Source organism: Podarcis tiliguerta, assembly GCF_965153285.1.
Source record: "Podarcis tiliguerta genome assembly, chromosome: 1".
NCBI classification, from domain to species: Eukaryota; Metazoa; Chordata; class Lepidosauria; order Squamata; family Lacertidae; genus Podarcis; species Podarcis tiliguerta.
The window spans coordinates 4,712,291-4,733,892 of NC_139534.1; the positions used below are offsets into that span (position 1 = coordinate 4,712,291).

The 21,602-nt window shown below is 44.4% G+C and overlaps 1 protein-coding gene and 1 long non-coding RNA gene across 2 annotated transcripts in view; both read right to left on the minus strand.

The window, feature by feature from the left end:
- Positions 1–1,291: 1,291 nt before the first annotated feature.
- COL6A1 (collagen type VI alpha 1 chain) overlaps positions 1,292–21,602 on the minus strand; it is a 52,249-nt gene continuing 31,938 nt past the window's right edge. Inside the window, exons 20-35 of the mRNA XM_083403211.1 lie at positions 19,210–19,272; positions 16,840–16,902; positions 16,211–16,273; positions 15,440–15,490; positions 15,297–15,332; positions 14,100–14,162; positions 12,222–12,287; positions 11,208–11,243; positions 10,404–10,440; positions 9,276–9,284; positions 8,059–8,192; positions 7,699–7,808; positions 5,749–5,935; positions 4,690–4,846; positions 3,858–3,887; positions 1,292–3,257 (exon numbers count right to left, since the gene is read on the minus strand). Of these exons, the coding sequence (XP_083259337.1) occupies positions 2,647–3,257; positions 3,858–3,887; positions 4,690–4,846; positions 5,749–5,935; positions 7,699–7,808; positions 8,059–8,192; positions 9,276–9,284; positions 10,404–10,440; positions 11,208–11,243; positions 12,222–12,287; positions 14,100–14,162; positions 15,297–15,332; positions 15,440–15,490; positions 16,211–16,273; positions 16,840–16,902; positions 19,210–19,272 (1,716 nt within the window). The 3' untranslated portion in view covers positions 1,292–2,646. The remainder of the gene's footprint in view (positions 3,258–3,857; positions 3,888–4,689; positions 4,847–5,748; positions 5,936–7,698; positions 7,809–8,058; positions 8,193–9,275; positions 9,285–10,403; positions 10,441–11,207; positions 11,244–12,221; positions 12,288–14,099; positions 14,163–15,296; positions 15,333–15,439; positions 15,491–16,210; positions 16,274–16,839; positions 16,903–19,209; positions 19,273–21,602) is intronic.
- Positions 19,617–21,469, minus strand: LOC310659601. Its single transcript, XR_014502849.1, has 2 exons — positions 21,337–21,469; positions 19,617–20,966 (listed from the first exon to the last, which is right to left on the minus strand). It is a non-coding gene; the product is annotated as an uncharacterized lncRNA (long non-coding RNA).

Genomic DNA, 21,602 nt, shown 5'->3' on the forward strand with positions numbered 1-21,602 from the left:
CTTCCTTTGCAAAGAAACAGTAGACTTTTAAACACGGCTGTTTTCTTAATGCCCGTCAAGCCACAATGACCGTATGTTGATCAGAAGTAAGGTCCACTTAAGCTCATGCAGATTGCTTCCTTTTATGTGTGTGTACAGGATTGTAGCTTGAATTGGTCAGTCTTAAAAGTGCCACGGGACGCGGGTGGCACTGTTGTCTAAACCACTGAGCCTCTTGGGCTTGCCGATTGGAAGGTCGGCGGTTCGAATCCCCACGACGGGGTGAGCTCTCGTTGCTTGGTCCCAGCTCCTGCCAACCTAAAGTTCGAAAGCAAGTCAAAAAGTGCAAGTAGATAAATAGGTAGCGCTCCAGTGGGAAGGTAAATGGCGTTTCCATGTGCTGCTCTGGTTTCGGTGTTCCGTTGTGCCAGAAGTGGTGCCAGAAGTGGCGCTAGAAGTGCTGGCCACATGACCAGGAAAAACTGTCTGCGGACAAACGCCAGCTTACTTGGCCTGTAAAACGAGATGAGCGCCGCAACCCCAGAGTCGTCTGTGACTGAACTTAACTGTCAGGGGTCCTTTACCTTTTTTTAAAGGTACCACACAGGACTATTCACAAGCTCCCCCCCCCCATTTCCCCCCAAGACCCTGGGGCCCATTAGGGCAACCAGGGCAGAGCCTTACCAAGGGAAATGCCAAGCAGTTTTAAAAAATGTTCTCATTGAAACTTCAGTGCCATGCTCTGTCCTGTCTCAGACATCTTCCTAATAAGTGAAGCTCATAGATATTTTTGTTAATCTCTTGTTCTCTGGCCTATCAACAGCCCATTGTCATGAGCCTAGGACTTGCCAATCAGAAGGTCGGTGGTTTGAATCCCCATGATGGGGTGAGCTCCCGTTGTTCGGTCCCTGCTCCTGCCAACCTAGCAGTTTGAAAGCACATCAAAGTGCAAGCAGATAAATAGGTACCACTCCGGCGGGAAGGTAAACGGTGTTTCTGTGTGCTGCTCTGGTTCGCCAGGAGCGGCTTAGTCATGCTGGCCACATGACCCGGAAGCTGTCTGCAGACAAACGCCGGCTCCCTCGGCCTATAGAGCGAGATGAGAGCGCAACCCCAGAGTCGGTCACAACTGGACCTAATGGTCAGGGGTCCCCTTTACCCTTTACTACTATTTAAGAATAACCCAAGGCTATCTCTGGTATCTCATATGCAGCAATGAAGCCACATTGTCAAACACAACCTTGCACACACTACTTGTGCAACTTTTTCTTGTAACTTAAGAACTGAAAGAAATCAATTTCCCTCCTACCAAAACTGTGGAAAACAATTTATTTGAACAAATTTTCAAAGTGAACATCTGTCAATAAATCACAGGAATAAAATAAAATGAAGTGGTAAAATGAATATTGGTGAAAAAACAATAAAAGGCGCAGTGTTAAAAACAATTTCCTGTTTTGAAAAGAAAGGACACTGAAATCATAGCAAGAGCACCATTAGAAACACTGGATGAAATCTGTCCAAACCAGTTCCTAAATTCAATGTCTCTTTCATGAGTTGATGTGTAAACATAGGAACAATGTAAAACCTCAGGCTTTGAGGCATGGCAGGGTAGCACCGACATGGACTTCATGTTGGCTGGAGATGCCCTCCAAAGCCAAAAGGCCCAAACTCATGGCATAGGCTTTTGGGTTTTGTTTAAACTGGAATATCACTTTTGCAAATCTCAGGGCTCGCCCACAATTTCTCCTGCTTGTCCCATAATTTCCAGGTACAGCTCCAAGTGGTTCTCCTTTTGTCCCGCCGCTTCCCTGTGGAAACCTGCTGCTTACTGCTGAATCGGAACAAACATAAATCTTCAGAAAGCCCAATTCATGTTTGTTCTGGTTCAGCAGTAAACTGGGGGTTTTCCCAGGGAAGGCAGTGGGACGAAAGAAAAACCTCTCGGACCCGTGCCTAGGAATCACAGGACAAACAGCAATGTGGAAGAGCCCTCAATTTCATCATGTATGAACAACATCAGCTTCCTTCATCCTGCCCTCTAGTTTGGGTAGATACTCTTGGGTTGAATCCTTCTGTCAAAGTAACCTACTTTGAACTTGATTGTATGACTCAAGTTACAAATTTAGCACTTTCCATAGTTGTCGTGGAAAGCAGTGACTATACCATGAAATGAACCTTATATTTCTGAAGACAATGTGATCTTTCAGGAGCTAAGTACCCGAAACAGTAATTGTTACTCAACATGTTTCTTGACATAAAAATAAAAGAGCAGACAAATTTAACAAATTAGTTTGGCAATGAAATATAGGGGATCCTTTTATTTTGAGAAAGAGGACCCTAATATTCATGTGAAATGTGCTATCAACCTTAGAAATAAGGTTAGTGCATTTAAGGTTCTTTATGAACCCGGCTTACCTTCATCAAATATGGTACAAAAATAGTCATTTCAGATACAGTTAAGAGAGATATCAAGTAGGGGAAAAATAAACCATCCTATGCTTTTCCCTGCAGGCTGGAAGAATTCATGGACAACAAAGAAAACAGAGCTCAAAAGTAAGGACACGGGTGGGCTATGGCTTTGTATAAAAAACATGGATCCAGCTGGCTGCTAACATTTTATTTCTGAACACTTAGAATCTATATATTTGCTCTTCCACTCCCACCTCCTCAGTCTACAGCTATTTTTCTGGAGACAGTTTGATAGAACACTCCCCTCAGCAGAGACTGGTAATCCGGCACTCTAAAAAGGTGCCTCTCTCCATAGGCCACATCGTACTCTGCCGCTTTCCCAGTGACCAGAACACGCACATTGGGCTCATTGGCTTGAGTGCCAACCACTAGTACATAGATTTCAAGTTCTGCCCGTCGAGCCTCTTGGACAGCCTTCTCAATGGCGCTGCTGGTGATGCCTTGAGAGTTGCCGTCAGAGAAAATCAGAACTCTCTTCTTAGCTCCAGCACGGGCGGACTGCCGGTAGAGACCAGTGACAAAGCGGAGGGCTGCGTTCACGTCCGTGGCGTCATTCATGAATTCCATGCTGTCAATAGCATTAGCAACCACCGTGTAGTTCTGCTCAAACCGCACCTCCGCTTTCTGCTGGCCTTTGCCGCTGTACTGGACGACAGAAACGCGCACGGCATCCTCCGAAGGCTTGGCTGCTGTCAGGAATCGTTCTGCAAGGCGCTTCACAAACGTCTTGGTGGTGTTGAAGTTGCGGCTCCCAACGCTGGTGGAGCTATCCACAAGGAGTGTGATATCAGCTGGGCCAGCAAAAGAGACTGGAAAGAGAGGAGATAGGGGCTAACGACACTGCTGCAAATCTTTCAGATTTGGGTATGTGTGCTGTGGTCAAGACCAGCATAAAAAGGCAGGGCATGGGGATTGCTCGGTTGGTATACAAGGCATAGAAGTGTTAATCTCAGAACTAAGTTTTCTGGAAACTAAGTAGTACATTTTCGGATGCAAAAGGAAACTGGACATCCCAAGAGGTACTGGTTGATTCTGAGCCAGACTCCTTTTGTGCCCCCTTTCTAGGCATAGCTCGGGGCTTTCCAGGCCTGTGTCCAAGTAGGGTTCTTTTTGTCCTGGCATTTCCCTTCCCCTGGGAAAACCCACATTTTACAGCTGCATCAGAGCAAGCAGCAATTGGGTTTGCTCCATTTCAGCGGGAAATGCAGGTTTCTGGTGGCCCTGGTGTGCAATGGCACAGAATAGTTGAAACACAGAGCTTGTTTCAAATTATGGTGCTCCTCAGGTGAATGGTCAGTGTCCAGAGGAAATGGAGTAAGCTAAATAGCAGTCGCTAAGGCAACTTCAAGATTATGCGGAGCACAGAAATTCTCAACTCATAAACACAACTTTGTAAAAAGAGTACTCACTTGGGCAGGTGTAGTCCGGGCATTTCTTTTCTATAAAACAAATGAAACAACGTCACACTAAACCCTTCTCTTCATTTACAATCAATGTTCAACACCAAAAGTCCACTCCCCCTGCTTGGTGGGCACCGTTGCAGGCTGGCACTCCCCACGCCCTCCATAATCTGGGGAGAAAGGCCCCTTGGGGCTGCTTCCTGGGAAGGAAAGGAGGTCCTGGGCCAGGCTTGCTGCCAGGAAGCAGATCTTGCCTGCTCACTCAACTGGCCAATCAAAAGGGTGCAAGGGGGTGGGCCATTCCTCGGGGGGGGTGTCAGTCCACTTCCTGGGCATATAAGGAAGGCCCTGGCTTCTCTTGGCAGCCACTTTGCTGGATTTCCCATGCCCTCCCTATTTGGCTGACATGTGCTGCACTGATTGACCTTGCAATGGCTTTGTCGGTAGCCGTATTTGGGACCAGGTTGGAATTTTCCCACTTGGCAAAGGGGCTCCAGCCCTCTGGCTTTGGCCACCCTCACAGCAGTCATCACAAGTATGGTGGACCCACCCATGGCTGTTTTCCTTCTGCATTCACCTTACAAATGACCTTGGTAGAGATGGCAGATATGGATTCTACAGGGCCACTTCATCTCTTCAAATTGTGTGGGTCACTGAAGTAGTACTAGCAGAATGTACTGTTAAATAAACTCTGGCATCTAAGACAAACTTAGGCTTATGTTGTCCTTTCTCCACTCATCAGCTGCTTTGTGGCATTCATTGTGTTGAGAAGCTGGATCAACCACCTCCTTCAATACCAGCTCATAATTAGGCTCTCAGCAACCAAATATGTGTCACCTACCTTTGCAGATCTGAGAGGTAACATTCTGCAGGAAATTGTCATCCAGCAGCAAAGCAAAGTTTTCTTGATAAACAGAGATGCCCCCACAGGAAATAGTTGATAATTGCTCGGTGTTTGCTGGTTTGTTGGAAATATCACCGATACCCAGGGGAACCACCTAGAAGTTGACAGGTATGTGTAAGGCTTATACTCAATGATTCCACATTAGCTAGTCATCAGGTGCCCCAAGTGGGGATCAAGGGGGATAAAATGAAATAACAAGAATAATATAGGGAATATATTGGTCAGGGGGGAGACAGAATTCTTCTTTACTGGATAATCCAGTGTTAATCGAGACACAGTTATCTTTCATTAACATTGGGGCAAGTAAAGGGAAACTATCCTGTTGCTGAAGAACAGAGATCATGCTGCCAAGTTTTCTTTTGATATTCCCCAGCCCTGCTTGCCTTGGTAAATATCACACAAAACCCATTCATAAGCTTATTTAGGATCCTTCCAAGTCTGCTTTGTTAGAACTTTCTTATACTTCCCACTGGTCTTCCAAAGCGCTAAGAATTACCAATGAGTATCAACATTCACTGAATTTCTGACATTCACATTAGCCCTTGAATTGTGATCACTGCAGGAACTCTTCAGTAAAAGACATAAATTTCAGTCTGGAGCTCCCTTCGCTACACAGCCGTCTCAGGACTCCTTCACACTCCGCTTGTCCCATGCCTAGAAAGCAGGGTTCTGAAGGGTTTCCTGCTTGTAGTGTTTTCTAGGCATGGGTTTCACCAGTTTTCCATTTCTCCAGGGAAACCAGCTCTTTACCACTGAATTGGAGCAAACTTCAATTTGCCAAAAACCTGATAAAGAGCAGGTTTTCCTGGGCGAAAGTGACAGGATGAGTGGAATTGTGAAGAAGCCCAGCTTGCGCTCCACTGCCCGCACAAGTGCCGGTTTCCTCCTGGCTTAACCAAAGTCACTGACCCAAACTTTTCTCAATAGGAAGACACACCTTCACCCAAGAAGGCTTTCCTATCCCTCCTCCTGCCCTCCATATAATATTGATTTCACCTGGGTCTTGCTTTCACAGAGAACGTTGAGTGGTGTTTGGTCCCGAAGTACATCAGACCGTCCGTCTGTGATGACTATGACCACTCTTTTCTCAGAGGGAAAACGCCGCAGCAAGTTATCCTTGGTGAACTGAAGGGCCTCCCCAGTATATGTGCCACCAGCAATCCAGTGCAGGTTCTTCACAGCTCTGCAAAGCAAGCAGTGTTGAGTTTCAGTGCCAGCTCTTCTTCTGACAGAGAAATCTAGACCTGTCTCCCAGCTCTTTCCTTATTCTTGGCTTGCCTCCCCTGTTAAGTCTGGTTCACTTGCTTTTCCTTCCAGATAATCTAAAGCACTTGCCATGAACAAACCTAAAATTTTTTTGTGGTAGCAATGTGAGAAAGTGATGTAATCTTACTAATTTGCATAGGAAGTACAAAATTATATTCTGAGGAAGTTCTCATGTACTCTCAATTGGCAATGTATCAGTCAATCAATGTACCCCAAAACAAGGTAATCAATTGATTTATTGGTTTGGTGTTGTTGTTGTTTAGTTGTTTAGTCGTGTCCGACTCTTTGTGACCCCATGGACCAGAGCACACCAGGCACTCCTGTCTTCCACTGCACTTTGGTCAAACTCATGTTTGTAGCTTCGAGAACACTGTCCAACCATCTCGTCCTCTGTCATCCCCTTCTCCTTGTGCCCTCCATCTTTCCCAGCATCAGGGTCTTTTCCAGGGAGTCTTCTCTTCTCATGAGGTGGCCAAAGTATTGGAGCCTCAGCTTCACGATCTGTCCTTCCAGCGAGCAGCATTATTGGTTAGTTATCTTCAAAGGATTCATGGCAGAGCAGAGCTTTCCAAACTTTTTATGTTGGTGACACACTTTTTAGACATGCATCATTTCGCGACACAGTAATTCAGTTTTCCTAGCAAACCGGAGGCTAAACCACCCCCTTTCCTGTCCTGGGAGGAGAGCGGGGAGTGTTTGCGCGACACACCTACACACTACAGCAGACACACTAACGTGTTGCAATGCACAGTTTGGAAAGCTCTGTGGTAGAGAGTTAATTTGAACAGCATGTCTGTAGATTAGAAATCGGAGGAGGTGGGGAGTACTTTTTAAATTCTCATTTTTTTGCAGCAAAACTCCATTCAGTTAGTGATTTCTTGGCACCTCTCAAATGGAGGCAAAATCAACATATTACTATGGGAGCATAGAGGTGGCTGGAGTGTTCCTATCCAGTGCTGCAAGGTGATAATAAATGGTAAGCAAAATCCTAATAATACAGAGATTTATGTGTGCTTTGTATAACAAAGGCACCTGACTCGACAGGTAAATTCAAGGTAAAGAGGGATGGGAGGTGTTGGATGGGTTGAAGGCAGGTGATCTCTTCGCGAAAACACCCAGATCAGCCTTAAGATTCTTAGAAGAACCTTCCAATCAGATAATTTCCCAGAAGAAGGAAGCATCTTTGTCCCAATGCATTAAGCATAAAGCGGCAAATCTGTTTACCCATCATTTTGCTAATGTGCCCTAGAATTCCACTTGGCATATCTGTGGCAGAAGACATGTTGGTCTGTCTCTTGTCATGTAATGATCAAGATGATCTACTACAATGGTCATTTCCCCTCAGTTTTAGAGTCACTGATACATTGCTCCCAAATACAGTCCTTCCTATCCAAATGCAAGGCAGACATTTACTTGACAAAGTAACTTGAGTGCAATTTAGTTACGTCTTTAGGATGAGAGCTAAACCTGGCCATGCCTTGGTGACCTCAGGGTCTGTAGTGCCACAATTATTGGTTGTGCACTGAGACCCAGGGTAGTGGCTCATATTGAGTGTGCTTAGGGCTAAGCATTCCTGCAATAAGGTATTCAGATACCTGAAAAACATCCCACAAAAGTGCCACATATAAAACTGAGCACAATAACCCCTCTCTAACTCCCAATTATCTGATCTAAACTTACTCCTTAAAGGCTCCGATGTTGTCAATGTTGCTGTCTCCCAGGGCCACCAGTTCCTGGGTGTTGTCATGGCTGTACTGCACAACACCAACGTTGGTCTCCCCTGGTCTAAACTGTTAAGAGAAAAGTTAAACATCAAATGATGTTTTTCAGTCCATGTATTATCATAAACAAAGACACCAAGAAAAGTTTATAACATCTAGGAGCTGTAACGGCAGCATCCTGTTCTCTGGGTAAGGTTCTGGAGGTAGTTGATTTTGACAATATTAGGAAACTTGAAAGTATCTCAGTTGTTTTATGATAGCATGCATCAAACATATATTGCTGGGGGGGGGGGTATATGTGATTGTTTGCAAGTCTTACCGTCACTTTTTCATCCTTGATAAGCCTGTCAATGACCTTGACAATGAAATCCTTAGCAATCTGGAAGTTCTGCAGGCCAATGCTCTCTGAACTGTCCAGCACAAACAGAACATCGCCAGGAAGACACTTGCATTCTGTAACAGAGCACAGAACCACACAATAGAAACATTCGTGGAAATATGAAGGCTTTCTTTCAGATGCTGAACAACCCAAGGGAACCAGCTACAACAGCAGTAACAATAAAAGCTATACTTCTTGCCAAATGCTAAGTTTAGCTTAGAATCCAAACTATGGTTTGCACTGCTAACATTACAGGCAAATCATTGTTTAGAGATTATTATTATTTTCCTTCCTCAACACTCCAGTGTCTGGATAAATCTGAAGGCAGAGCAGCAGCTGTAACTATGATTTGACCAGTCATGCCAAATCATAGTTAGTATAACCACAGTTTGCAGATCTACCTCAAATATTGGTTTTTGTTTCTGATTTGCCAGTTGCAAACCACTGTTAGTTAATTTAGATATTAAACTGCACTGTAAGCTTCTTTAACCATGATTTGTGTGATGACATAATTTAGAGTATGTTTACATGGTTTTTTTTTTACACAGAATCCCTATTACAATGTGGAGGAACATGTAAACTCACACTAAATCAGAGCTTCATCTTCATCCTCTCAGAATGTCATATTTTGTTATACAATACATTTAAGTAAATGCCCTTAGGACTGCAACTCAAGTCTGATGAAGTAGCAGTTTGAAAGGAAAATAATAATTGCCCTAATTCCTTTATACACCCAGATGTAATTAAAGAGAACTTATTTAACTTTCAGTGGTTCTGTTTGGGCCACCTGAACAGATATAAGTGCATCATAGGAACATCCTTGCAAAGGCTAAGGCAACGAAAGAAAGGGCGATTCTGAGTTATCTACTCACTTATTGAAAGGGCTGCACATGCATCTCTGGGACACCAGCAAGGCTGTGTAGATGATGTGGGCATTTTTTTATGTGATGGCCAATGTTATGGAAGCACAATAACTTAAGACTGTAGCAGTAAACAGCTATAGCAGAAGGCCATAAAATGGAGACAGTGACAAGGGGTCTTAGAGGAGCAGCAGCAACAGCATTTGAAGAGTAAGCTTCCTCCATCTGAATCTTGTGGCAATTTTTAAAATGAAAATGCAATAATGTTGTTAAAGAAACTGCAAAAATGACACTCACCGCAGCAAGCTAGGAGAGAGGAAGAAAAGAAAGAAATATGGTGAGAATCAACTTCAAATTCACTGCGACTCTAAAGAGCACTGAAATTAAATATCAATATGAGGATGTTGAAAACTTTCTCCCTGATATTAGCTAAACTTTAAGATGATTTTCATATCCCAGATGTTTTCTTTTTCAAATCCAGCATATGCTACTTAGCAAAAAGTAAAGAGGGAAGTATAATAAAAATGCTGAAGGACATTTCAGTGGGAACACATATTTTGGGATTGTTTGACATCCCTGACTGCAATTAATAATGAAATCACATTTAGTGTTTAATAAACTCTGGAAAATAACCACAGAGTTTGTTAAGCAGCAAATGTAATTTGATGTAAACAACAAATGTAACAAGGATGAAGATAAGGTATACAGGAAATCCTAATTCCCAGTGCAACAGAGTTGCTCAACTAGTTAAAACTGGGACTGCAGACAGCATGCAGGGGGAGGCCTTTCCCAAACATTGTAAATAATCTCTCTTATCATTTCTTTGTGGTTTTTGGAATGTAGGAAATAATTTGCTTGGTTGATATTCAATAGCAGATGCAGACGTTTAATACTTTCAAAATATAAATAAAGGATGAAAACAAATTAAGAGCCTTAGCCTGTGAACTTCTTTGCCAAAACAGGCAGAATCAGGTTTCAATTTCCCTTTCTCTTGGGTTCACACCAGAAATACAGTACTTAATGGAGGAGAAGTCCCCTCCAAGCTTGAGTCACGCTAGCCACTTTAAAAAATTGAATTAGAGGAAGCTAGGATACAAGGCTTGTTACTGGTCCAAAAAACCAGTAGACTGGTCCTTGGGACCTGATTGGGGGGTGGGATTGATAATGGGCCCTTGCTGCATGATAGATCCAACTGTTTTTCAGATGGCTCTGGGCATTGACTTCTGTTGACTAGAGCCAAGCTGGCTCCCTGGTTCTGTAACATTGAGCCTGAATCCATTTAGAAACATGACGACTTGGATTACAGAATCAATGTGATGGTGTGAAGCTTGGTTAAAGCCAACAACCTATTGTTTCTTGTTCTGACTTGGCCACTGGTAATGATACAGCTGCTAATTCTGCAACAGTAGGAGTCAGAATACTTACAGCACATTTTCATGATGATATCCAAAATTTCACATTCCTGGAAACAAACGAAGAAACATTGGTGTCATCAGGTCTTGGAAATTAAGAATCATTCTGCATCCCCCTTTAGCTGGGTCCTTCATTGCAGTTATAGCCCAAGAAAATAGCTCTGTGACATTTAGCAATCAATTCACCAGGCAGCATGTGAAGCATTAGATGTTTTTATGAGAGGGCAGGCTGCCTTTGTGGAGCATTATCTAATAAGCAGGAAGCAAAGAAGGAAGTTTCCATTGATAGAAACAACACTGTCACTTTAGTCTTGATTTCAGGCTAAAGTAATGAATTCTAGGTAATATTGTGAATGGGTGCTTATTCCTTGCTTACTTGAAAAGATTGTCATTTGATCTGCCATTCTGAAGTTGTCCCCTCTTAGCTGACTACAGTACAGACAATGAGCTTAAAACAAAGTTAGTTTATCGGTTGTGGGAGCCTCCCCAATGCAGGTATAAATCTCAGAACTGGCATAAGGAACAAGGAGGGGGCAAAGGCTATATCTGGGGTGCCTACCAGAAAGAAAATGCAAGGCTGTAAGGAAGGTCCAGAACAAGTCACTTCTGTTTTCTTCACTTTAAAGTCAGATTGTCAAAAGGAAAGACAGATAGCTGGAAATATTACTGAAAGCTAAGAAGGGAAAGTCACTGACTCAGGGAATGAGCCGGAGTGCATCTCTACTCTGTTTTGCTTTGCTGAACACTTCCCTCCATAATCACCCAACCCTTCACTAAGAGAAGGACCCAAGTGTCATGCAAGGCCGGTTTTACTCACATCTGGTCCTGGAGGGCCTCTGGGTCCTGCAGGTCCCTGGAAAACAACACATTGTACAAGTGCCAAGAGAATACTTAGTTGCATCAGACAAATTCCAGAGAGAAAGCTATGTCAGACAGTTGTTACAAAAATGGCAGAGTCCTGTGGTGCCTTAGAGAGTGATGAGATGAGCTCTAATCCCAGAACAAATGGGCTAGGGTACAAGTTGTTACCGCAGGGATCCCCCCACACAGACAAAGAAATAAACTGGCAGCACCCCTCAAAAACAGGAAACCCTCCTAACCAAATACCTCTCACCAAAAATTAAAACCAAGGGGCCTCCACTGTAGCTCTTTTAATTACTCATAATCCAAATTATACACCTCCCCACTTGTACTCATAGTCATCTGGCTATGAGGATTAGAATATCTGCCAATGAAAATGCCTTTGAATGTTGTGGTTGATATTTCTTCTTCTTGAGAGTTGTGAAGATATTCTTGTTGCTATCCTCGTAAGAGCACCGGGCATTGGCTCAGGTGCAATTTGTTACCTGAGGCATTTTGATAAAAGACTACTAGCTAGTCAGTTATTGTATTACTCTATCATAATACAGTGGTGCCCCGCAAGACGAATGCCTCGCAAGATGGAAAACCTGCTAGACGAAAGGGTTTTCCATTTTTCAATGCGCTTCGCAGGACGAATTTCTCTATGGGCTTGCGATTCTTTTTCGTCTTGCGATTCCTGGGGGGTTTTTTTCGCTCCCCACCCCCTTTTTCTAAGGCACTAAGCTGCTAATAGCCTTTTAGCAGCTAATCCGCTAATCCCTTAAGCCTTTAATAGCCGCTAATAGCCGCTAAACCGCTAATAGCGCTAATCCGCCAATAGGGTTACTTCGCAAGACGAAAAAACCGCTAGATGAAGAGACTCGCGGAACGGATTCTTTTCGTCTTGCGAGGCACCACTGTATATCCCAAGTAGCTCCCCAAAGGTCCATTCCTTCATAATCCATAGTTTAGTGGCAACTTTATTACTCACTGGGGGCCCTTCTGGTCCTCTGTAACCTTTGGCTCCTTTCATGCCTCGGGTCCCAGTTGCATTGCTCTGGAAGAAAAAGACACCCGTTTCCTAAGGGGACGCTTACACTCTTTTCTGTGTTAAAGAAGACATTCAAGTTAGAGAAGGACTTCTGGGCTGCCTTTGCTCAGCTTTCTTACTATGACAACTGAGCAATCAAACTGGTTGATTAGCATATGTGAGGTCACTTCCTATCTAAGGACTGGGTTGCATGTCACTTCCCCCCCAGGTATGGAAGGTGCAAGAGCCACAACACTGCACTATCAGGAGAACCTGCATCATGTGAACAGATGAGAAATATATAAATCTTACCTGTGCTCAGCACACAAACCTGAATGCAGATGACATCTATATAGTAATTCACACATATTTTGAAAAGATAAATCACTCCATCGTCACCCATAGCTTTGATAAAAAGCCTGAAAATTGGTCCTGTAATGTTTTTATCACTTCCTTTGGAACTCTGGTCCATACCTTGTGGCAGTGAGTTCCATAAGCTATTTATTCACTGTATGAAATGGTGTTGCCTTTTATGTATAGGCAACAACTGATTTAGGCAAGTCTGCATGACATGCAATCACGATCCTGTGCACGGCACAGAAGTTAGCTCCAAAATGTCATAAAGACAACAAGGGAGGAACGGGGCAGGGGTGGAACAGGGCAGAGCAGGCTTACATGTGCTCCACCGACTCATGCAGAATCGAACCCAGATGCAAAACGAAGATTAATTGAGTGATCCTGAGTTCTAATGTTATGAAAGTGGGAGAAGAATCTCCTTTATCCACTCACTCTCTACTGCTCATAAGTTTATAAACTTCTATCATTTCCTCCTTCGTCATATTTTTTTCTAAATTCAAAACCCCCAAACAAGTGTTCTAATCTTTGGTAGTTAAATTCACTGTACCTGCCCATCACACACCATCTCTGTCATGAGCCTGTGTGTCTGCTGAGATCATCATCTGAGGCCTTGCTCCTAATGGATATTCAGATTTTCAAGCCTTCAAATGTTAGGCCTTTTCTGTGTTGGCCCTTCAACTGGCCTTTCCCAGGAACATTTGCCTGGTACCACCATGGCTATCTTTGCAGCACTAGACTAAGATTGTCCTGTTCACTCAAGCCTTTGATAGCAAATAATGTATATTTGATTATTATTTCAACTGGTGTTTATTATCTTTCTTCTATCTTGGGTTTTAGGTTGTTTGATTTTAAGCTGGTTTTAATGTGCATTTTTATATTGTTTAGAATGAATTGTACACTATATTGACATAACTTCTTAAACAAATAAATAACAATTAATGACTATCAGAAATGTAAACTGAAAACCTAAATGCATTTAGGTGGAAGGAATCCCCATTTGTTTCCACAGCACATACTTGAATCAAGAATGTTTCATCCATAGGTATTTGCATATTTCTAATTCTAGCTGTTGTCTCAGATGGCAAACTCAGCTAAAGTTGGCCAAAGTGTGTGTTCACTTTTCTGTGCCATCACTTATTTCAATTAGTTTTTTTCAAAGACTTGGTAAATAGGAGTTATTTTGTCGAATCTAAAAGGGAACCGAAATTTGGTCTCCACATTTTCTTCTCCTGCTCTGCCTGTCTTCCATGACCAAGGCAACTCAATTCTTTCCAAATACACTCTCTCACTTCCCTATCTGTCCAGACAAGTTTTCTATTACTCCCTCCACATATTTTTGAATAGTATAATGGATGGGTGTTAAAGTATCGAATAATATTGCTGAATACTTTATCATATATTTCAAATAAAGATGTATGGTGGGAAATAAAACTCATGGATTATATTGCATAAGGGAATAATCTATCCGGTTCTTTTACTTACTTCCAGCCCCGGGTCTCCAATCTCTCCTTCATCGCCTTTGGGACCAGGATAGCCTTTGGTACCCTGGAAAGGGAAGATATAAGGCCATTGGGCAGAAGTATACAAACCACGTGGCACTCAGCTCCTGCAGTTAACCATGGAAAGAGGCATTGTCCATAGACTGCAGCAGACACAGCGCTCTCTGCTTCTTGTCAACATGCTTGATTGCAGGCAAGAGATCACCAAAGGCATTCAGATACATTCCATCTGCTGGACTTAGACCTTTTCTTACCAAGCTACATTCAGAGCAATCATCTGCCTCCACTGCACTGCAAGGCAATTCTGGGTAGAACGTGACTTTGGGCAAAACCTCTCATATGCTTATTAGAAACATTAGGCAAACAATTATTAGTGTACTGTTTACAATTTGCAATAAGATGCTTAGCCAAGGAAAGGCTTTTCAGTACAAAGGGCAAGCTCTCTCAAATTTGTTTTGGATTAAATTGGGAACAGCAGAATTTCTTGTGGTGAAAATATGAACACAATTCATATTATCCTTCTGAACCAATCCAAGGGCTCAGAAGAATGCCTGCTCATCCCTGCCATCCGCCCCCCAAATATATCATCCCTTTTCTGACAAGTGATGGTGGAAGCAACAAGGATGGATGTAAAGGAATAGATTTTCCCCTTCCTCTCTTCTATATTGATTAGCAGAGCATTGGAGCACAAAGCGCCAGGGACCATGGGATATGGAGTCCTCCTGAGAGCAACAGTTCCCACTTGTGGGAAGGGAACAGGGCACTGTGTTGGGTATGGGCTGCTGGCAGCGGCAGAAAGGGCTGGTAGTGACATAGGATGGAAGCCAGCAATATGTTGATCTGAGTCAGAGAAGAAATTTATGAAAAGTTCTTGAAGCCTAAACTTGGAGAAGTTTGCTTGCATCCTGCTTTCCAGTTAAGTTCCTTTTACCAATAGACTAGTACAATAATTCACAATCACACTTTTTTCTCCAAATAATCTCCCAAAGAGCTTGTTTATCTTTTCAAAAAACTACAAGTATCAGCTCTAAAGCTGTTCCACGTTACTGTTCTGTGATTAACAAATATACCAGCATATGATTTCAGTGCTTGATACTTTCAAGCTGTGTGCGCAGGGGCTGGGGAGGAGACATGGCATGCCTGAGTACCAAGAATAAAGAAAGGAGAGACTGAGACTTACATTAGCCCCAGGATCACCTCTGTTGCCAGGATATCCCTTAGGAAAAGAAGGAAAAGAGGAAGTTAAATAAAAAAAGAATGCAAGTGGAAATAAGCTTTGTCTGAATTCTTTTTTCAACTCTGGCCTTCTGGAGTGAAACTCACCGGGAAACCGGGGAAGCCATCTGTGCCATTTCCCGCTCGGCCATCTTCTCCCTAAGAGGAAGTTCCAAAACCAAGAGGAGACGTCAGAGTTTAGTTTATGAACCTTGTATGTCCTTAGTCTATTAAGCTGGCAGGCTCCCTGGGATCGACTCATTGTTAGCCACCAGAGAACTTTATGTTACAGGCAGTGCTTCCCCCCCCTAGAAAAATGGGTGACGGTTCCCACCTGAGGGCCATTGTGGGCATGGATAGAAAGAGCGGGATGAAGGGAGGGTGGCTGGCAAGAGAAACAGAGGCTGGGGGGGGGGGGGGCGGACCCAAGAGGAAGGAGGTGGGGCTGACGGTTGTTCTGGAGCCCCTGACTGGCGACTGGACACAGCAGCCCTGGTTTCTTGCAGGTTCACGAGTGAGGCAGCAATGAGAACGGGGCTGGGGAAGCCCAGCTTCCCTTTTTCTCCTCAGCAGTGCTGCATCTGGCAGGTGGGCGAGGGAGTGAAAGGGACATGGAGGGAGCCTGAGGGGGAAGTAAGCGAAGCACAGCAGCCTCTCTCAGATGGGGATGGATTTCTCCTCCCCTCCCCCCATTTTCTCCTCAGACACTCCAGTGAGTACCTGGTTTGCTCTGTTCCCCTCCCCTCCCCAGCCACTCAGGTCTGGCGAAGTTGCTTCCCAAGGAGCCAAGGAGCTGGGAGGAAGAGGACTGCGCAGAGTCCTCCTGGTCCAGCTCGGTGAGACCTCTCACGTTTTGCACGCTTCCTTTAGGACACTCACCCTTTCACCCATCAAGCCAGTTTCTCCAGGTAATCCAGGAGGGCCAGGCAGTCCTTTAGGACCCTATAAAGCACATAGGGGAACGCATCAAAGTCATTGCCATATGGACAGCACTTGTTGAGACACAAATATCATCCTCTGGTGCCTTAAATCTGAAACACCCTCTGGTGCCTTAAATACTAAATAAATACATAGTTTGCCTTTAACGTTCTATAGGACTCTATGGGCTTTCCAGATGGGGCTGTCTTTGCAAATGATACTGCAAATGGCAACATTTTTTTTATATTTTACTGATCAAATGTCCATTGAAAAGGATGTTTACAAAGGGCAGTTTGAAAGCCCTTCAAAGTGATTCACTTTGAAGTCCTAACTATTGGGGCTGGGAGGGGGTTGGCCAGGGGTGTAAGTGGGGGTTGCCCAGAGGAGCAAGCAGGGGCAGAAGCCGCACTAGATTCCATGTCTTCTAAGTAGCCTTTGATGTATAACTCTGTATGTCATGAAAACACATGGTGCTCTATGACTTCTGCAGCATAGCATTCTGCAACATTGCTGTCTATGAAGTGTATGGCCTTTTAAGCTCTTGAGGCAAGGAACAGTTCCCCTAATCATGGACATTAGAATATACTAACCTCCGGTCCAGAAGGGCCTTCATCTCCTCTGTACCCTTTAGGACCAGCTGTGCCTGCTTCACCCTAGAAAAATGGGAAGACATCTCAATGGCTTCACGCTTCAAAATAAGTGGTCAGTATAAAGTTGTGCAAAGAGCAAAAGCCTCAGCTCCAAACTCCCTCAATGACCTCCTGGTGAATCCCTTTGGCATATCGGCTATATGATTTCATGATGGATTGGCAGAACTGAAATGTGAATGACTTGACATACATCATGGGCCAATCAGGATCTAGCAGTTCAAAGTTGCACTCAGATGCAATATAAGAGAGCAAGTCCAACTGGACACACTTATGAGTAGCCATGCATAGGATTGGGCTACTGATGCTTTATTCACAGGCTGACCTGTGTAACCTGAGTGCATTTGTTTGTTTGTTTACTCACTCACTCACTTTATATTCCACCTTCCTCCCAAAGAAGCCCAGGGCAGTAATGCTGAACCATTTTCTAAATCAACGTGCACAAGAATAACTAATATGAAGCAACTGGAAAATGTCACACAGTCCGATTTGTTTGTGTCATAGAATGGGGTTAGAAGGCATGGACAGCATGAGACAGCATTTCCTGGCAGAAGGTGTAAGAATTTGACTTTTCTCTCCCCCTCGAAAAGAACAGCCAAAGCTGTCATAGGAACTAAATGAAAGGCAACATCTGTCTTGGGGAGGGGAAAATGAGCGCAGGGTACATATTGTTAACAAATGTGCCCTGGAAGGGAATAAGGACCATTTTTTATTTGGAGGTGGGTGCTGGAATTAAGCAGTGTCAACATTCCTGTGCTGTAGACTGAAGAACCAGAAATTCACTGTAACTGAACAAAAGCAAAGCGCTAGTAGGATCATGGAATTGTAGGGCTGGAAGACCTCAAAGGTTATCCCTTCCAGCCTCCATTCTGGTTTTGCCAGGAAAGAGGAGGGAACAAGACAGAATCAGTTGGTCCATTCCCCAACCTCTGCATTTCCCCAAAACTTGTAGCCAGCCCTCCTTCTTTCCTAAAAGGCAGGCTTCAGATTTTTATGATGTTCACATCAGTTCAAATGATGATTTATTTGTCCTTTTAGTCACAAATTCAAGTGCCTACATCACCGTGTCCATGTATGTATCTTAAACATCTTAAAATGTACATATCTTACTATGGTCAGATCAAATAATTGTGGTGTAACATCCCTTGGGTAGCTGTGCAGCTGCCCTCCCCCATTTTGAAGAATGCATCCACACCAACTTCTGAGCTGCTCTCTGTGCTGCACAGTGCAGGCAGACAGTGTGAGCCAATGGATTTGGGGAAGGCTCTCATCTCCAGGGTGGGGCTTATGCCAGCTTTTCTTCTAGAAGCGTTTCTTCTAGCAGGCTGTTTTTAATTATTCCTTCTGACAGAGAACACCTGCATTTAATTTCAACTACGCTCAATACTATTGCTAGAAAAACTGATACTTCACAGCAGACTGGATGGGATGCATTTTGGCAAACAGACCAGAGCAAATAATCCTTTCTTGAAAAACAGGACAAGAATTTCTGGAACCTGAGGAAGGATATGCTACCCCCGGGGGTACACTTGGGCAACTAGGAAACGTTAAAAAATGAAAATGTAATAAAACATCATTAAGACCAAACTGGTTGTGTCATTAATAGTCTCTGCACAACCTTATACTATGAGTTTCAAGATATTCAGGATGCAGCCAAGGTTTTCTCATTCACAAAGGGTTCTTCCACACTTCTGCTTCTCCTGTGCCTTGAAATCACACATCTGAGTGGTTTTCCACAAGATCCACACTTTCTAGGCACGGGTCCAAGTAGTTTTCCCTTTGCCCCACTCCTTTTCCAAGCGAAAACCCGCTCTTTAGCAACAGATTGGAAGAAATGGCAATCCGGGGAAAACCAGAATTGTCGTTTGTGCCGATTGAGTGCTAAAGAGCCCAAAGTGAAAGGACCAAGTCTTATTTCAAGGACTGGGCAACTGTGGCCCTCCCTTTGTTCACCTCCAGCAACTTCTGGAGAGCCACAAGTTCCCCATCCCCTGCCTGATTTGTCTTGACGCTTATTGGTCTACTTTTATTAATTTTAGCACTGTTACTTCATTACATTGTTCCCTGCCAAAAATTCATTTTGTTGAAATTTTCTCAACCAACACATGGCACATTTCCAGCTTTCACTGTGGGTCAGAGGTAACATGCAGACCAGACAAGGAGTGTGGAAAAGAGTCTAAGAGCTATCTCTAGCTGCTGTAGACCTGGCTGGGTTCCTGAGCTGATCTCTTGTTCCCTCGCATGCAGTAACTTGCCTTTTGCCTCTGCCCATACAACAGATACAGACTATCAAGTGTGTGAACAGTGACTTACTGGCTCTCCGGGTGGTCCAAAAGGTCCTTCTCGTCCTTGGTCACCCTGTTGCCCTGGCTCACCCTAAAAACCAAGAAGAAATTGAAAAGACATCAACAAAAATACTTTGCAGAATGGAACATGACAATTACAGGAATAAGGTGGTCTTCTCCATATCTAATTGTGCTGGATTTCCCCTGTAATCAGCAGAGATGAGACCAACCCATATCAAGCAGGAAATCTCTAGAGCAGCGATGACTAACCTGGTTAGCCCACAGTGACCACAGTGAATGACAGCCATCTAAGAAGGTGGGACTGAAGTCTAATTTTTTAAAAAGGACACATGTGAGTCACAAAAACCCTTTGGCATCACAGCAGGGGACGTGCAGGAGTGCTCAGTAAAATACTTTTTTAATGCTAAAACCCTATTCAACAAAATGGACACATTTGGAGGGGGTGTTGTAGGATGACAAAAACAAACTCTTGGCATCATAGTGCTGGACACATAGAGCAGTAACACTTTTTTTTTAAAATGACAGGTTTCCCCCCTCTTTTTGGGGGGTGTTGTGCTCCAGAGGAGTTTGTGACATGTGGATCAGATAGAATGGTTTTGTTCACAGCTTGCTCACGTTCACCACATCAGCCATTTGAGTTTTGACATGAATATGGGATCGTTGTTACCATAATCCAAGGGAACGGTTTCCAGAAGACCTGAGAACTCATGATTTAAACATGATTCCTGAGAAGTAAGTCCAGTAGTTTCAAATGGGCCAAAAGAAACATGAGGATAAGTCAAGGAGGATAAATCACTTGCCCATGTAAGTATTCCACGTGAGCCATATGAGTGACTGTACTTGAGCTGGTCTGTTTGAATGCTGAGTCAGCACAGCAGCAACTGAGAAGGTGTGCAAATTCTGCATGCAAATGGGGGCTCATCCACACTTCCACTGCTTCCCCCGGGGAAACCCTCTGTTTGCTGCTGAATCAGAACAAACATTATTCAGTTTTTTTGCAGACTGAAGTTTCTTCCAATTCAGCAGTAAACAGAGGGTTTTCCCAGGGAAAGTGGTGGGGCACAAGGAAAACTGCTTGGACCCGTGCCTAGAAAGCCTGAGACATGCGGCAGTGTGGACAAGTCCCGCGTCCGCTTGCATGGGAAGGGTATGTACATGGCAGGGCATCCATTGAGCAGGCTGGCCCTTTGCCCACAGCCAAAATCCTGTCCACTTTGGCCCTCCTCTTCTCAGTCCTTTATCAGCAGAGGTTCACTATGAGTGACTCTACTCACAGCCCAACCAAGGATACACTCTTGCTTAAAGAATGGTCTGGACAATTCATCCCCCATTTCAAATTCTCTGTGTGCAGTGCTTACTTTCTGAAGGCGGCCAAGATATTGTTGTGCAAATACCTATGGGATTGTTATACAAGAGAAGGGCAAGAAGCCAGGATAGTGGCATACGTGGAAACCGACTGGCAACAGGTATTCACCAACAGCTCCGTGGTGGCCTTGCTGAGCTGATTTGTATTAATTAAAAGAACTTGGGGTTCTGATGGGAAGCAGAATGGCTTCTTGCAGCCCCACAGCCGAGAAATCACTCGTGGAGAGGAAGTCACTTGCCAGCCCACTTTCCAAGAGGAAAGCAGCCCTGTGGCATCTATGGCAATGGAGCAGGAGTGGGGCTGCAGCTTCCATCACCCATGATGAGCAGAGGCTGTGCGCCTGGGGCTGAGTCCTCCTGATGGGCCCCTGCAATGGAGGGCCAGACTCCTCCGGGTACCTTTAAGGTAAAGGTACCCCTGCCCGTACGGGCCAGTCTTGACAGACTCTAGGGTTGTGCGCCCATCTCACTCAAAGAGGCCAAGGGCCAGCGCTGTCCGAAGACACTTCCGGGTCACGTGGCCAGCGTGACATCGCTGCTCTGGCGAGCCAGAGCCGCACACGGAAACACCGTTTACCTTCCCGCTAGTAAGCGGTCCCTATTTATCTACTTGCACCCGAGAGTGCTTTCGAACTGCTAGGTTGGCAGGCGCTGGGACCGAACAGCGGGAGCGCACCCCGCCGCGGGGATTCGAACCGCCGACCTTACGATCGGCAAGCCCTAGGCACTGAGGCTTTAACCCACAGCACCACCCGCGTCCCCCGGGTACCTTTAGAGGACAGTTTTTTCTTTGTTTGCAGAAATGAATACATTAGAGGAGCGGCCCATCCCAAGAAGCACATGGCAGTCCCTCTTCCTTCTCAGTGATGCCAAACCTTGACACGAGCGGAGAATTTGGCTGCCCTGAAAAATCAGGAAATGCCACAGCTTCTGGCTTGTGCATTGGGAGCCAGAGACATCAGCAGCCAGTTCTCTGCAAAGCTGGAGAAGCTGCTCTCACATAATCCGATTCTTGGTCTTAAAAGGAGAAATAAG